The sequence below is a fragment of the Pogona vitticeps genome, chromosome 3 (assembly GCF_051106095.1).
Source record: "Pogona vitticeps strain Pit_001003342236 chromosome 3, PviZW2.1, whole genome shotgun sequence".
Classification (NCBI taxonomy): Eukaryota; Metazoa; Chordata; class Lepidosauria; order Squamata; family Agamidae; genus Pogona; species Pogona vitticeps.
In genome coordinates, this window is record NC_135785.1 from 7,434,806 (window position 1) to 7,452,029 (window position 17,224).

Here is a 17,224-nt window from a genome sequence, read left to right on the forward strand (position 1 = left end):
TCTTTTGTGGACTGCAACCTCACTTCCTCATGCACTTGAACATGTAGATTGCAGTCCCTATAAGATTACGCAGAATAATACTTGTTAATCTATAAGGTGTCATTAACCTCTCTCTCTTTTTTGGTTTAGGATTCCCATAATTCGTACGGCCAAGTCCAGAAAGCAACTTCCATCCTGATGAACCAACACAAAGGCCAAAACCACCCTCCATCTCTTCCATCCCGCTCCATACACAACGGGAATAAACAGTACTAATAACTGCGTTGGAAGTGTTGCAAGGGTGAGCAAGAGCATGTACGGAGAGCTTCAAGCACTAATAACCAATTGCATCCTGCTTCATTCATACTAACTCTCTCTCTCTCTGTGAAATTACATATTCAGAGAAATACATTTTTCCTGCTTTTACATTTTCCTTCTAGATCAGTAATTCCTTCCAAGCTCCATGCTTGAGCAATTCGATAGGCTAATGAAGCCCAAACATACCACCTGATGGTCCATTTTAAAACAAATGCCAGCGAATTTGCAACACATGGCATGAGGTGAGCTTCAGCTAGGATAAAGAAGTTTTCTTGCATCAATATATTCGCGAAGGCTTTCACGGCCAGGATCTAATGGTTGTTCTGGGTTTTTCGGGCTCTTTGGCCGTGTCTTGCGTCACTTAGGGCAGCTATGATTGTGTTGATATGCTAACTATATTCCCTATAGCTGGAGCCTGGGCTGTTTATGGATGGAGTCTCTGTTCCCTGAGGTAGTGATGATGGGGGAGGCTATGGTCATCCAGTCTTACATGCAAGTGACTAAGGAGCAGAATCGAGGGTGGGAGCGATACATCTCTACCCCCTCCCAGCTTTCACTGCCAGCCACCGAGAATGGTTGCAGACGCCTTATCTCGCATTCCAGTGTACGGGACGCAGAGAGGGCACAACGACTAAACCAAGTATGGACATCTCAGCTTTGCTGGCCAACGACAAGCCCCTTCCGTCCACCCCCTCCCCCATCTCGTCCCTTCCCGTCCAGCACACGGAGCACAGTCCCTACAGACGGCTCCGGCCACCATCGCTGGGGTCATGTCGTCATCCGTCAGTTCGTCCTCCACCTTTCGCTCCGAACGTTACAGCACCTACAGTCCCAGTGGAAAAACCTGTTTCGAACCCCTGCTGGACCCTCCCCATGGCATCTTTGGTCCCGGGAGGGCCCGAGAGTCCTACGGATACTCAGGTGAGTGAGCCATGCTAGAAATTAGCTGCCGTCTGAGGTTCTAAGTTGCCGTTGTGTTTAAGGGACTAAACAGTTTCACGGAAAAAAAAAACAATTGGAGAGAAGTAGGAATAATTACAATTTCAAAAATAATAATGGTGTGAGGTCCTCAGCTGGGGGGCCCTTAGCTTCAATGCAAATTGCACATGGGAATATCCTACCTGCTATTCGAAGGTTTGGGCCCTGAGACTCTGATGTTAAAGTCCCTTTTCTAGAGGTTCCAGGCTTTGAACGTCAAGCCTCAGGCAATGGGCTGACGGCAGTCGTAGATGGTGGGTTTCATGCTCAGAGCTTCAGTGTGTGCAAAAGCACCCTGTTTTTTTAAAAAATTACTTTGCATGCTCTAGATTTGTTTCTGTTGGGACCGCTGTGATTCACATCCGGGCCTTAGAATGAGCCTCTTCACTATATTCTGGTATGTGCATGCCTGCACATTTCTGCAACCGATGCTTAAGGGACATGCCCCAGTGATGTCACAACATTCAGCCTTTGAATCCTTAAATCTAGTGAATGGAATATGGCTGAACGTCACCTATAAGCTACTTTACCAACATGTACACTTTGGGAATTAGAGTATGGGAGGCAAGTGAAGGGCAGCCCGAGGACTTTGCTTTTATTTTGGCTTGGGGGAGTGTTACAATTTTTTGGCAGCTATAAGAAAATTGTAAAATGCAACATCATTGTGTTGCTTGGCCAGCTTGACAAAGAGGACTCAACTATGTTCACTACCCAGAGGTTTTCCCCATCCTGCAGCCCTAAGGGAATCACAATCTTACACCTCTGAAAGATACTGGGTTGAAACTTAGATACTCAAAATGTAACAGTCCTGAGACTGTTTTCTGTTGAACTACAACTCCCATCATGCTGCCGCCCTGAGCACCTGCTCCCAGACGCAGTTGCCTTATTCTGCCTAAAGGTAGTGACAGCCCTGCAAAATGGATGCCACTGGATTGAGATAAAAGTGTTTTTTAAAACAGGGTTTTCATATACATCCTGGATTGAGGGAGATTTTTGTCCCTCGAGTGTAATCTGGCCATCAAGTGTCCAAATCTGACTCAACAAAGTTCCCCCCTAATGGCTTGGTACAGCACGGGGGCAGTGGCTGACCTACATTTTGGGGCCCCTGAATCTTGAATTGTTATGGGGGCCCCCTTGCAATCAGCAGCAAGGTCTGGGTAATCACTGTGACCTTCAATGGGATTGCTTCACAACGGATCACCACATTAATTTTTTAAAAAAATGTGGGCTAAAGTCATTTCTGGGTCCCCTTTGGGATTAGGGCCCCTGAAGCTTAAGCTTCATTAGTTTCATAGTAGATCCACTCCCAACATGGGGGGGGGGGAGAAGGAGAGTTAATTGCCTTTCCTTACTTCTCTAAATGTTAGTAACATGGCTTGAAACTGCATGCATGCCCCTCCCCAAAGCTGCTGTTTTCTCTGGAGAAGTGACATGCTCTGCTTTCACTCACATTCAAGGGTGTGACTACATTGACAAATAACCCGAGAAATGATCCAGGATTGGGATGGTCTGATCCACATTTTCCAGTGGCTACCTGACATGAAAGTCAATGCAAATCCATCTGGAGTCCCATCCACTCCCTCGGCCACAACTCAATTCATACATTTTGTCCTCTATTTCTGGGGCTTCTACTTTTTTGGAATCAAATATCTTCACATCCATTCAGATGGTGTGATCACTTGGGCCAATTTAAAGAGGTTTGAATCTATTGTTTTTCAAGCAGTTCCAGCCAGCCTCAGCAGTAGCGAGAGAGGCAGAGCAGTGGGGAAACTGGCTGCTGTTTGCATCTTCTGCTCCACACATCTGCCACCAGGATCGGCTACCATCTTTCCCTTCCCTTCCCCATCCCTTCCCTTCCCTCCCTCCCTTCCAAAGGCTTGCTAATCTGGCACTAGGGCAGCTGGTTGAAGAAAGAAAAAAAAGAGAGGGAGGATTTGCAGAGAGAGGGGGGAGGAAGTTTTAAGATAGTTCTACTCTGACTCCTGCAACTCGGGATGACCAGAACAGAGTAGAGCTACCTTAACAAGCTGGAAACAAGGCAGAAGGTGAAGCAACTTCCCCTGTCTCTGTCCTTTCCTTGCTCCCCCCCCCCGCCCGTTGGTCTCCTAACTGTCCTTTAAAAGAAAAAATGGGGGCAAAACTAAACAGGAAGAGAAGAAAGGGGAAACAAGCAGACCCAGGCACCAGCTGTAGGGAAGAGAGGACTCAAAACAGTTAACAAGCTGCAAACAAGGCCAATTTCCTTCTCTCCATCCGCTGACTCCTGTGTGATTGACCAAAGCCAGTTTAGCAGGGGAAGCCAGACTTCCTGGGTGCAACTTCACTGTGGATCCATTTGCATTTCTTTCTTGTGTTGTCGCATCCTAAGACTACATAATGAAACTGAATCAGAAAACAAGACGGAGACTCTGTCGGTGACGGAGGGGATGTAGATCCACCCCCAGGCCACATTGCATCGGGGTGGTGGTGGTGGTGGTGAAATGGACGATCCATGGGGTGATGCTCAGAATTCAGACCGACGAGGCTCAGTGCCTTTGGACAAGCTGCCCTTTTCTCTCGGCCCAAATGGATAACCCCTGACAGCTCTCACCTCTCCCTCCTCCATGAATTCGAAACCACAGAAATCTGTCCTCTCTCCTTCCGGTTCAAACTCTGAGATGCAGCCTTCCTTGGAAATACTGTAGCTTCTAACAAATTGAAAATGACTTGTTCTGAATGGCTTTTCCCCCTGTCAAAGGCATAATCAGCCGTATTATGTTGGGAACTTAACATGGGATAATGTGATTTTTTTGGGCAGTTCTAATAGAAACTTCTAAATATTAATTTTATAATTTAAGGGGGTGTTTTCTCACAACGAGAAAACCGGCAAGAACTGGTCCTTGGGCATTTTTTTGCTGCTGTGTTGTCAGCAAATCTTGGAAATGTTACTTTCTGGACTACAGCTCCCGGAATTCCCTAGCTGTATGTTTTCTGCCATAAGACAGAGACTTCTAATATTTAGACATGTCCAAAATAACTAAAAAGTAACCACTGGAGATACTTTTGTATAGCTAACTGGAACGACAGTGCTAGTGTGTCATCTGTTTCAGCAAAAACAAACAAAAACAAACATCACTTGTTGTGCCTTGAAGATTAAGCTAATTTTATCTGGCATCAAACCTAGACAGTATCTTAAAAAGCTGAGGCATCACCTTGCTGACAAAGGTCCGGATAGTGAAAGCTATGGTTTTTCCAGTAGTGATGTATGGAAGTGAGAGCTGGAATATAAAGAAGGCTGATTGTCGAAGAATTGATGCTTTTGAATTGTGGTGCTGGAGGAGACTCTTGAGACTCCCCTGGACTGCAAGGAGAACAAACCTATCTGTTCTGAAGGAAATCAACCCTGAGTGCTCACTGGAAGGACAGATCCTGAAGCTGAGGCTCCAATCCTTTGGCCATCTCATGAGAAGAGAAGACTCCCTGGAAAAGACCCTGATGTTGGGAAAGTGTGAAGGCAAGAGGAGAAGGGGACAACCGAGGATGAGATGGTTGGACAGCGTCATCGAAGCGACCAACATGAATTTGACCAACCAAACTCCGGGAGGCAGTGGAAGACAGGAGGGCCTGGCGTGCTCTGGTCCATGGGGTCATGAAGAGTCGGACACAACTTAATGACTTTTTGTTGTTTAGTCAACTTAATGACTAAAGAACAACAATCTGGCATCATGTTTTGGTAGTGGTCTGTAGCCAACTTCATCAGAAGCATGAGATGCAAGGAAGCAGCTGTCGAAGAAACCTTTTCAGCCTTTAAGGCGCTACAAGATTTTTTTGCAGGTTTTGTAAGGAAAGTGAAGAGCTACTTTTAAAAATGACAGCTGTAATGGTGACTAACTAGTTCTGTTTTCTAAGTCTTGGGATTATAATAATAATAATTATGGATGGCTGAGTGGTTTAGACGTCTTGGGCTGTGCAGCTGGAGGTTGGAAGTTCAATTCCCTACGATGTCTCCTTGACAGGGACTGGACGTGATGATTCACCGGGTCCCTTCCAGCTCTGCAGTTTCTAAGATGATTATGTTATTATGTGCTGTCAAGTCAATTCTGACTTATGGTGACCCTTTTCCAGGTTTTTCCAGGTAGAGAATACAGAGAAGTGCTTTAACATTGCCTTCCTGTAGGGGGAGCCCTGGGCACCCTGTACAGCTTGCCCAAGGCTACCCAGGCTGGCTCTACTCACAGGAGTCACAAGTGGGGAATCGAACTCCCAAGCTCTCGCTCCGCAGACAGAGACCTAAACCACTGAGCTAGCCAGCCAGGCACCAACAGCAATTAATGGCTTATTTTTAAAAATATAACGTCCGAAGGCCTGCCTTTACCCTTCCACTCCCTGCTTGGTCCCCTGCCTGCCTCACAGGTTCTCCCCCATCGGTGCATCCGTCTACGCTGGGCAGCAGCAACGTGATTGCCAGTGGGGACAAGTACCAGGTCGTGGCTGACGTCAGCCAGTTTGAGCCACCAGACATCGTGGTGACCACGTTCAATTACTGCATCGTCATCCAGGCGGAAAAGGTGAGGACAGGGAACAAGCATGGCAAACTAATTCGGAGAGGAGGAGGGGGGAGGGAACACATTTCACCTGCTGGAAACAGGGCTGCGTCTCTTTTTTCCATGAGATTTAACGGATCTCTTCCTTCTAATGCCTAAAACGCATGCCCTGCAAAAGGGACACGTGAGGTCGCTGGTCATGAACTCCCGTCGCTTGTTTTTCTAAAGGCAAGCAGCTTCAAAATGGGAATAATTTGTAGCAGAGAAGCCGCTGAATCTGGAGATTCAACGAGAAGCCTTCACGAATGATGGTTTCAAGAAGACCAGCCCTACCACGAGGCATACTGAGGCATCAGTAGGGCAACCGGAGAAGTGGTGACTCTCTTTTTTTGCTGCGGGGAGAGCCTGCTCTTGATTTCAATCCAGACTTTAAAGTCAATCTTGCGGGAATAGGGGGAGCAGCACCTTGTGTACGACACAGTCAAGTTCGGACTAAAACTTGGAGCGGTTTCACTCCTCGTGTAAAATTGCCGTCCCTCAGACTCTAGAGCAGCCAGGGCTATAGGACCCCCACCCCCGGGGAGTGGGGGTGGCACCTTTGAGGGAGGGCACAGACTGGAAATAATCCTTCACACACCACCTTATAAGGTTTGTTGCGTGACTTATACATTCCTGATTTGGCCTATATTTCTTTCATGTGCCGTTGATGGCCATGGCCAAAAAAAAGGCTAGGAAACGGGGAGCTCTAGACTAGAGGACCACTGCAGAGCCCGGGGTGCTGATGGCAATGGTCCCATTAGTGCTGGAGTACACAACTGCAAGTGCTACATAGTGTGTGTGGTACCTCCTAAGTGTATTTGCTGACTTCACATCTGGTGGAAAGATTGTCTTCCGATGCTACTGTGAAGGAACCTCCAGCTGCCACCAGGCCTGCCCCGTTTAGGTGAAATGGGGGAATTTCTGTTTTGGTCCTTTGCCTCGGGCAGCGGAATGCCTTGGGCCAGACAAGGTTTCGTCCGTCCGTGAAGACTCCAACCCCTTTGCTTTGGTTTGCATTCCAAGGACAGCAATCTATTTAAAAAAACAAATCAACACCTAAGCCACCTTTCTAACCCAAGGGTGGACAGGAGCCTTTGAGATGCTGGAAGTGGTGATGGAAGATCATTCTGGCTTCCTTCAGCCACAATAGGTGCTTTCTTCCTTCCCTTCAGAAAGAGGGAGATGTTTTTTAGAGCGATCAACTCAATGGCTTTCTTTTCTGGATTTTAAGGGGGGGGGAACCCCGAAGCATGGAATGTTTTTAAAGAAACAGACAAGTCTTTCATGCTTGTTCTCTCTGTTCTCTCTCTCTTCTGTGTGTGTGTGCTTTGCTTTTTTATGGAAAAGGACACGGTTTGGGGTAGATTGCCCCACACGCATTTTGTGCAAATTGCTAAAAGCATGAGGATGGTAATGGGGAGTGCGTGTTGTCTTGCTCTCATACTGGAGGCATGCAATCTCCTTCGCCTTCTCTAGGCATCTCAGTGGGTTAAGCCAGCCTAAACTGAGAGGAAGAAGGAGTGCAGGAAGTTGTCTCTCCCGTCGGAGAGTTATAATGTGTCAACACCTGGACAACAGCAGGGTCTCCTACCCTGGTTTTGGCCATTATAGATGTGACATCAGGGTGGAGAGGAATGTTTTGGCTACACCTCCTTTCAGCACTTTCCGGCATAGCCACTGGTGATGGGCATCGTAGTCCAACGTTTTTCCTGATCGACTGTTTGAGTTCCAGATAAGAAACACAGAGGAACTGATTTGCGAAAAATGCTTATCCGGGTGTGTTTCCTTCCCCTGCAGGTGGCAGAAGATGGCACCGTCTCTAACACCTTCACCCACAAGTGCCAGCTTCCGACAGACATGGATCCCCTGTCTGTCAGTTGCTCCCTGAACGACTCGGGACAGTTAATCATCACGGCCCGACGTCAGCTCCTGGCACCTCCTCCCCTTTATCGTTCGGAAGTCAGGCTCTAAATGGCCTCCCTTGCCATGGCCAGCGAAGTGGGGGTGGGGGGGAGCTGATCCTGCCCCACTTCTAGCATTGCTTTGGACGGGCTCAAAACGGCCTCCAGAATCCACAGGTGGTGGATGCTTTTTTTTTTTAAAAAAAACAGGATTAACAAATGCAAATAAATAAATAAATATGTAACATTTTTGAGTTCTCCAGAACTTTTTTCTCCCAACAGGGTAGATGGATATCTATCAAACATAAAGGGGAAGTCCAATTTTGGGCCTTCTTGGTATTTCAGATTGTCAGCGGAGGCCCTTCTCTTGGTCCCATTGCCAGCGCAGGCATGGCTGATGGGGACGCAAGACAGAGCCTTCTCCGTGGCAGCTCCCAGGCGGTGGAATGCTGTTGGTCGGGAGATCAGGCGGGGCTCCCTCCCTTTTGTCCTTCCACCGACAGCTGAAGGAGACCCACCTTTTCAGGCAGGCTTTGAACAATCATGACTTAGTCCCTGAATGCCTTTTAAAAGTTAAGACAGCTTTCAACGTTTTTTTTGCTTTTAGTGGTTCATTTGCATTTTAATTAGTGTAGCCTTAAAAATTTTTAATGTCGAACTTATTACGGTTTTCGTTCCATTGTTTTTTAATATTGTGAGCTGCCTCGAGTCCCCTCATCACGAGAAAGGTGGCATATAAAACAAACTAATAAATAAATAAATCACAAAGCCGTGGAGCTGTGCAATACAGCTGCCACAAGATTAATGGGCTGGATGTATCAGAAATCACACGGAGGATCCCGTAAACTCCAGCAAAGCCCACTAAAAGGAATATGTGAGTCCTGTTTCTCTGGAAACACAAAGACAAGAAAAGCTCAGGGGCTTATTCTTCAGCAAAACACATAGGGTTTCTTTTTCATCATCCTCTCATCCTCTTAGAACTGCAGAGCTGGAAGGGACCAAGTCCAGCCTCTGTCAAGAAAGCACCGAGGAAGAATTGAACTCTTAGCCTGCAGCCACAGATGGAAGCCATTGAGCTATCCGGCAGTTGAGCAATGTTTTTTAAGATGGCCCGAAATGGCCATTTTGAGGCATGATATGGACCCTGGCAGGAACTGGTGTCAAAAATCTACTGTCCTCCCCAGCTGCCCAAGGTTACCACCCCCCGCAAAAAACAACAACAACCCCTTTAATGGTTCTGTGGAAGAAGAATTGCCGGCCGCCGTAGCTTATCACAGAAACAAAATCCCAGGATACGTCTCCTCTTGCCTGAAACCCTTCAGCGTTCAAGCTCCTCTCCTTCTCGTGTGGCCACCCTTAAGAGCAGTGGTTCCCATCCTTGGGTCCCCAGATGTTATTGTTACAAAAACTCCCAGAAGCCTTCAACACTAGCTCGGCTGGCCAGGATTTCTGGGAGTTGTAGTCCAAGAACATCGGGGGGGGACCCAAGATTGGGAGCCACTGAAAGCCACCCGAGAGCCCTGGCTGGGATGTCGAGATTGACTAATGCCCAACGACGTGAACCCGGACCCTGGGCTTGTCCGTCTTCTGCAGAAAACCCAACGACACCCTCTCAGCAAAAGCCAAGGAATTCTCAGGATGATACAGAAGACTCCATCCACACACACAAAAAATCCTGATTACCAGGTATTTCAGTACTTCTTTTGTTCAAAAATAGCTAGCTCTATAGTTCAGTGCGTAAGGTCTCTGTCTGTGGAGCCAGAGGTTGGGGGTTCGATTCTGCGCTGTGCCTCCAGCTTGGGTGGCCTTGGGCAAGCTGCACAGTTCCAGGGCGCCCCCCAGAGGAAAAGAAGGGTAAAGCACTTCTGTGCAATCTCTACCTGGGAAACGCTCAAAAGGGTCACCAATCAGAATTGACCTGACAACACATTATTATTAATTATTAATTATTAATTATTAATTATTAATTATTATTAATTATTATTATTATTATTATTATTATTATTATTATTATTATTATTATTATTATTATTATTATTATTTCAAAAGTTAGCCTTTGTTCAATATTAAACATTACCTTGCACATCCCTGCACACATGGAAAAAAATATAACGAAATGTTTGATCACTTTATCATGATGCCCCTATTTTAAAACCTGCTGTATCCCTTGGTTCTACTGTATGGTGCTTTCTTGGCTTTTATTAAGCAATAACATTTCTTTGTTTCCTGTAACAGGGGAATATTGTAAACCACTGTACTTAAAAAAAAAACATGTTAAAAGCATTATAGAAAGACATCAAATAAACAAATAGCTTTGCCCTGGGAAGCTAACAGCCTTTACTCCCAGTATTCCCCAATGAATATGACCAAGAAAATTAGGGGAATTGGTATTTTTTTTTTAAAAAAGGAAGTTTTCTAAGCTCTGCACATATCTGAAAGTATGCCTGTGTATAATTTTGCATTACGTATATTGCATTGATGCATTATTATGCACTGCAACTGATCAGATCTCCCTTTGGAAATCTTTCTTTCTCCCCACTCCCAAAGGATCTTTGTGATTTTTGGCACAGGGGTTGCTGCGCGTTCTGGCTCTGTTGCCTCTGCCTTCGCTCCTGCAGATGCCAGCTGCTCATTACATCTCTCCACTCTCTTCTAGCTTGATTTCCGTCCTCCCCCCCACACACACACCCGCCTGTGTTCCCATCCCCAGGATTCCTGGCTCAGCATTTTCAGCACGCAGCTCCTCCCGGAAGGCCAGCTCAGACCAGGAGGGGGGCATTTTGCCAAAAAAAATGGGGAAGGCAGAAAGGATGCCAAGCTGGAAAGAGCGAACAGGAAGATCCGGGCATGAGAGGCTGCTTCGATGCTGGAGGGAAGGAAGTTTTCAGTGAGGAGTGAAGGCTGGTTCCTCCTGGGGGGTCTGTCCTCCAAGGCCTCTGTGATGGGTGAGCAGGTGGGAATCTCTCTGGATAACTTAAAAAAACATAGTGAAGGCCGACAGCAGTCCTTGAGATAACACAGACATGGGGATTTGCTGAGTCGGGAAGAGCGCCAGGTTGCAGATGACAGCTTCCATCATCCTATTACCTGTAAGACTAACAGCTAGGCAAGTCTGGGACCGGAATGGGTGGATGCCCATCAAGATTGGTCGGGTGCAGTGACCCACGGAAGGGAAAGCAAAATCCAGCATCAATTTTTGTTGCTGTTGTCTGCCATCACGTCCCTTCCGTCTTATGCAACGCTATGAATGAACCATCTCCAAAATGTCCTGTCCTCAATAGCCCTGCTCAACTATACTATAGATTCAAGTTTGTGGCTTCCTTTAGGGAATCGGTCCATTTCGTATTGGGTTTTCCTCTTTTCCTGCTGCCTTCCACCTCTCCCTGCATGATTGTCTTTTCCAGGGAATCCTGCCTTCTCCCGATGGGCTCAAAAGTAAGACAACCTCGGTTTCAACGTTTTTGCCTCTGGAGAGAGTTCAGGTTTGATTTGTTGAGGACCCCCCCCCCCTGTCCCTTTGGCAGCCCTGCAAAGCTTGGGTCTAATGAATTTGGGCTTTTGTCCCCTTCCTCCCCTTGCAATGAAACAACTCTTTCCTATGCAACATCTAATGGGTTGAAAGACAAGCTCTTTCTATTGCTTTGGGAACCGTTATCGGTGTAAATTCTCCTGCCTTCCATGGTGGGAAGAATAGCATTCCCCCCATCACTGTCCCTGCAAGAAAAGGGAGGGGGTGGGTAGAGGAGAGGGAGGAATACATGGAGGGGGGGAAACATCTTATTTCCTCCAAGGGCTGGATTCCATCCATGGAGCAACCGCAGAGAAGCAGCTGCCTTATGGGGGGTGACAAGGGGGCCATGAAGCTGGCTATGTTCAGCCAGGTAGTGGTGGGTGATTTGTACTGGGGGCGGCTCTCCCAACTCTCAGCCTCACCCTGAGGACAAGGGCCTCTCCTTCCATGCCCTGCCCTTAAGCGGACGACATGGGCAGCTGGCCTGGCTCTGTCGGGAGGCTCCATCCTAGTACACTTGATTCTCTAGGAAGAGAAAAAAATGTGACTTCGCCCAGCCTTACTACACACCAGGCGATGGAGGTCCCCGTTTTGGGAATGGTAGCCCAAGAGGGTACATTCCGAGCCACTGTGCCAACCCAAGGCGGGCATCGATTTGATGGTGCATGCTCTTCCATTAAGTTCCCACCTCTCTCTGCCTTCTCGTTTTTCTGCACTCCTCCCGCGCCCTCCGTACGCAGCAAAGTCACCCCTGAAAAAGCTGGGAGCGGCGCGGCAGACAGTGTGGGAGCCTCCGGCCCCGGAGTCAGAAGGTCGCGAGCCTTCCAGCAGGTTGGCCGGCCCGCCTGCTGAGTCTACCCTGGCGGACGCCGCTGTGCGGGGTTACGAGGCCAGCTGGACCCTGAGGCAGAGGTTCATCATCTGTGTCAGTGAAGAGATGACACCGAGAAGCATCTTCTCCCGGCCTGGGTTGAGGGGAAGGGGGAAGAGAGTGCCTGAGCCTGAACAGCAGCTGAGCCGGGCTATGAAAGGGGAACAGCTGAGCCCCACCTGCTCTTCCCGAGGTGCGAGGGGCGGTTCACACATAATGTATTGCCATCCCCTGTTGTGCCCATGATACAGCGGGGGGTCAGCAAAGCACAGCCTTGCCGCCATGGGAATGCAGCATCCGGAATGCCTCACCATGGGCTGTCCTGGCTAGGGCTGATGGGTTTTGTAGTCCAGTCACCTCGGGAGGGCTGCACTCTGCCCACCCCTGCAGTGCAACCAGCCTAAGGACCCGTCAGGACCGAGGTGATGCAAAACGCAAAGCAACATCTCGGTTCCTCAGGCCTGGTGGGTACCCGCCCAATAATTGCTCCCTCCCCTAGCTGATGCCTTAAAAAGTCCTGCTTGTTAAATGCAAAGACATCAAGGGAAAGCCCGAGCCATTTTGCTGCCTGAGGCAAAGGACAGCAGTAGGACCTCTTTATCCATAGGATCGGTATCCACTGATTCACTTTTCCACAGTGTGAAAAATATTAAAAAGAAAAATCCCAGTATTTTAAACCATGAAGCTACCACAACTGGCCACTAGAGGGAGCTCTTGAGTTGTCTGGACTGCTATGTCCAGTGTATGCTAAATAGATTTCCATGATGTCATTACCAGAACCGGCCTTTAGAGGGAGACAGAGACCATGCTATGTATAGCAGCTGCTATTAAAATTGTGTTTTTCAGCATCCGGAGTTGGGAGGTTGGAACCGATCCCTCCATGGATACGGGGGTCCTGCTGTACATCCATGTCATGTCAGGCTCCTGGGACTTCCAGATGAACTTGAGTACTTGCAATGGGATGACCGACTCCATTTCTATCCAGCCTTGATTCCAACAAGCTCAGTGCAATCCATGGGGCTTTCCCTCTTCCCCTGCTGCCACCATGAATCCTCACAACAGGCCTGTGAGGTAGGCCAGGCGGAAAGAGATTCACCTAAGATCACCTTCTTAATGCTGTGGCTCAGAGGGGGGAAAAGGAGCTGGAATTTCTTAAGGAAAAAAAAAAAAAAACAAAACCAAGCGCTCTAACCACTAGGACACCTGGCTGAAAGCAGGGGCCAGTTTGGGGAAGAGAGGAGAAAGGTCAAGGGGAATGTCACAGGGAGATTGTCCCTGCTGATCCTTGCATCTACTACCTAAGGCAGTTGACTCACTCTTCCTAAAGTTAAAGCTGGCCCCATTTATAGCTAGATAAGGAGACAGGGTACCTTATCAAGTCCTGAGTCAGCCTCTGAATTACGCCGGATGGCGCAGCAATTCCTCACTGGAATAAATGAACAAATGCTTAAACGAGTGAAGGCATGCGTGCAGGCATACTAAGGCAACCGGTGCCTTTGGCATGCCTTGCGAGGTGGCCTTTGGCATGTCTGTCTTGGCTCCACCAGGTTTAGAGGCTGTTTGATCCCCAGGCGTTCAACGATGGGGTGGGGTGGGGTAGGCTTCCAACCTCCGAGCTTCGCGGCGTGTCCATCAGGAACGGGCCTGCCGTGTTCGAGCATTCTGCATTGAATCTGTTTTATGAGTCAATGGGCTTTGGCCATTTGCTTTAATACATCTTCGCCGGTCACCCTCCTGATCCAAGGATTCAGACATGTCTTTTTTTCTTTTTCTTTACAGTAGCTGGTGTTGGGAGTCTTTGATGCCAGGCTACGAGCGCAGAACTGAGACAAACACCGTACAGTACAAAGTGTTTTCTTAAAAGCCCATTTTCAGTTGTTCCGCTATCACATCTTTCATCTTAAGAGGACTGCTCCGGATCATTTCTACACAGCCACATCCTTTATCCCACACCCCATCCACCCTGGCAAAATATTTTTCTTCGGGGGGGGGGGATGCTTTTACCAAAAATGCCCCTTTTCGCCCTCTAGTGGTAAAACATGTGGAGGCCCAAACATTCCTAAAATAATGCAATCGTGGCTTCCCTGGAGGGCACAATGAGATTTAAAAGGCCTTTTTTAAATTAAAAAATTGTGGTTTGGGTACTGGGGTCGTCGCATGCTGGAGGGGGGCACAGGCGGCCTGCACTTGGCTCACTCTGATGTAACTAGCATCTTAGTGGTTGCACGAAAAGGAATGGTTTTCAAGTAACTAGTTACAGTGGTGCCTCGCTAGACAGTTACCCCGCATGACAGTTTTTTCGCTAGACATTGACTTTTTGCTATTGCTATAGTGATTCGCAAAACAGTGATTGCTATGGGGGAATTTCGCTAGAAAATGTTTGGTCCCTGCTTCGCAAACTGATTTTCGCTAGACGACGATTTTGACAGCTCCCTCCGCGCTCGCAAAACAGGTGTTTTCGGGACCTGAGCTTTGCAAGACAGCGATTTAAACAGCTGATCGGTGGATCGCAAAACGGCTTTCCTATGGCCGATCTTCGCTAGACAATGATGATTCTTCCCCATTGGAATGCATCAAACAGGCTTCAATGCATTCCAATGGGGAAATGCTTTTTGCTAGACAATGATTTTGCTAAACAGCGATTTCAGTGGAATGGATTATCATCGTCTAGTGAGGCACAGCTGTATTTTAAACTGATTGCTTCCAAGCTCCGAACTGAGGAAAGGAGACCCAGCAGAGCTGGGGCCCATGGAATGAATACCCCACGTCGACCTTTGACTGTACTCCTTCCTCACCTCCACTATAAAAAACTACAGCCAGATGCTATAAAACCAGAACTTTCTTTCATTGGATGCCTGTGAAATTTAGCCCATTCCTTAGTCTCGAATCCCCCCTCTGCCCCTCCGTGTATGCTTGCTCCCCAGCCTCACGAGTGCTGTTTGGCCTCATGCAAAAATAGCACATGGCCTCAGCGGTATTATGGGATTTTGCTGGACACCAAACACTCAAGAGCTGGTTTCCTTTACAACTCTATTTTTAATCTCTCTTTTTAAAAATTAAATTAATATAAAAACATCTGTATTTACATCTCAGCCCCTCCCCGTTTCTCTTCCCATCCCTAGATTCAAGAGAGAGAGGAGGGAAAGGGTTCCAGATCAGAGTCTTTTTTTTGGGGGGGGGGAAGCAGGACGAGAAAGGGGCTCCCCAGGGCTCAGGGGAGCGAGAGATCCAGTGTTCGCCTTATTGGGTCCCCAGAGACACTTACTAATCAAAAGGGGGAGAGAAAAAGAGAGGTGGGGGGGAAGCCCTCTCTGTTATCAAGCAGAAACCCTTCTAAGCTCGATGGCCACAAAGCCCGAATGGAATACAAATGGATCACAGGGTCGGAGAAGAGAGAGTGATGGCCCCGGAAAGACGGAGGGGCCAGGGCCGCTTGACGCTTCTGGCAGGTGCTCAACCACGAGCCTCCAACCACTGTGTTGACTGGGGATGATGAGTGTTGTTGTCTGTGGCCTCAGGACTGCGCCCGCTTGGGGAATGTTGTGCTAGAATGTGGCCCCGCAGCCACGACATCCAGGAAGAGGTTCCCTTTGGGAACGACCGCTCCCAGCATCACGAGCCATCTTGCACGGCCGCGACACGTGGCAGCCCCCACAGCAGGACGAACGGTTCTGAGTTCTGGGCCGGGCTGTGCAGAGATGATTAGAAGAGATTAAAAACAACACAAAACAAACAATCCCGAAGCCATTTCATAGATTTTTCCCCTTCCAGTCCTCCCTCTTTCAGACGGACGGCTTTGTTCTCCTCCGATGGGCCTCCGGCACCAGGCAGAGGAAAGGCTGCCGGAGAAGCTGGACGGGGCTCGGCCGGGAAAGCCCTGTGCAGACCCCAAGAGGCAGGACAAGGGTTCGAGGGGCTGCTGGGAAAACCCGATCCGAGTCTGGAGACTGGGGGTGGCTTTGGCTTTAAGGATGCAAGAGGATTGTGCTCATTCGTTCCAGGACGTCAACGCCCTCCGGAGACGTGGGCCGCGGTGGGGTGGGGGGCCTCCCCACCTCGTCCACTGGAGTCCGTTCAGCACTCTCCACCCCGCTGAAGCAGGAGGATAGGAGGCAGGCCTGCGGTTTTATACTGGGGAGCGGTCCTGCTCTCGGTTCCTCCGAGCCTTGAGGCGGCTCTCTGATCTGGCCCGGCGGCCTTCCTCGAGTCTCTTGACCGGAGAGTCAAAGAAAGACCTTCAGCCGCAGGAGGATTCAGCTGGAACGAAGCAGGCATGACCCTCTGGTGGGTCAGCGGGAGACCCTCAGACCTCACTGGCACTTGTCGTCGCTCTCCGAAGGGCTGGACTCGCGCGGAATGGAGTGCCGGTGGCGCCGGTCCCACAGCTGGTGGATCTCCGTGGCCTCTGTCTCGCTACTGCTGGTGGTGCTGTCCCGGAAGCTGGCCAGCGGAGGCCGGACCTTGACGCCCTTGGCGGTCACAGAGCCCTCGATGGCTTTCCGCAACTGGAGGAAAGAGAGAAAAAAAGAGAAGGGGAATCAGCCTTTGACCTGGTAAGACTAACTGAGAGGCAGCGTGGGATAGCAGCTAGAGCAGACTGAGCTGCGGGAGATCCCTGTTCCACTTCCCAGTGGGCTACAAAGACCACTGCTTGGCTTTAGGGCAGTCGCTGTCTTTTCTTTTTCATGCGCCATCAAGTCAATTGGAACCACAAAACGAAGCATCCACACCAGAATCAAAGAACAAGAGAGACCCTGCAGACTAAAACAACCAGAAAAATCTGCAGTAACTTGAACATGCCCTGAAACAAACTGGACATGAAATTCTATTTCTAAATAAGGAAATACTGGACAACACCAGCAATCATTATGTCAGACTGCAGAGGGAAGCCACTGAAATCCACAAGCACCAGCAGAACTTCAACAAAAAAAGAGGAAAGTTTGAAACAACAAAATTTGGCTCCCAGTTCTCAAAAATACAGCGTGCAAAAGGTCAACGAACTCTACCCAGCCACAAGGACAGGTAATGACACCCATCAACCACAGTGACAGATAATCTCTTCTCCTTATCACAACAATACACCCACAACAAGACACACTAATCA

The 17,224-nt window shown here is 48.6% G+C and overlaps 2 protein-coding genes across 3 annotated transcripts in view; one reads left to right on the top strand and one right to left on the bottom strand.

Annotated features, from left to right (window-relative positions):
* The first annotated feature begins 872 nt into the window (after positions 1 to 872).
* LOC110089830 (heat shock protein beta-7) lies at positions 873 to 7,982 on the top strand. The gene is made up of 3 exons (XM_020813159.3): positions 873 to 1,218; positions 5,668 to 5,822; positions 7,635 to 7,982. The coding sequence occupies exons 1-3, from the start codon at positions 1,068 to 1,070 to the stop codon at positions 7,806 to 7,808; spliced, it is 480 nt and encodes a 159-aa protein (XP_020668818.2). The 5' UTR covers positions 873 to 1,067; the 3' UTR covers positions 7,809 to 7,982.
* A 7,154-nt stretch (positions 7,983 to 15,136) lies between these two features.
* CLCN2 (chloride voltage-gated channel 2) overlaps positions 15,137 to 17,224 on the bottom strand; it is a 101,926-nt gene continuing 99,838 nt past the window's right edge. For both annotated transcript variants that reach the window (XM_072996271.2, XM_072996270.2), the window contains one exon: positions 15,137 to 16,625. In XM_072996271.2, coding sequence (XP_072852372.2) covers positions 16,431 to 16,625 — 195 coding nt within the window. In that variant the 3' untranslated portion in view covers positions 15,137 to 16,430. The remainder of the gene's footprint in view (positions 16,626 to 17,224) is intronic.

Excerpts from the sequence above, each read along its gene's own strand:
- LOC110089830 (XM_020813159.3), top strand. The coding sequence starts at position 1,068 with ATGTCGTCATCCGTCAGTTCGTCCTCCACCTTTCGCTCCGAACGTTAC. Across the intron at positions 1,219-5,667 it reads AGAGTCCTACGGATACTCAG|GTTCTCCCCCATCGGTGCAT; the intron begins GTGAGTGAGCCA and ends CCTGCCTCACAG. Across the intron at positions 5,823-7,634 it reads TCGTCATCCAGGCGGAAAAG|GTGGCAGAAGATGGCACCGT; the intron begins GTGAGGACAGGG and ends CTTCCCCTGCAG.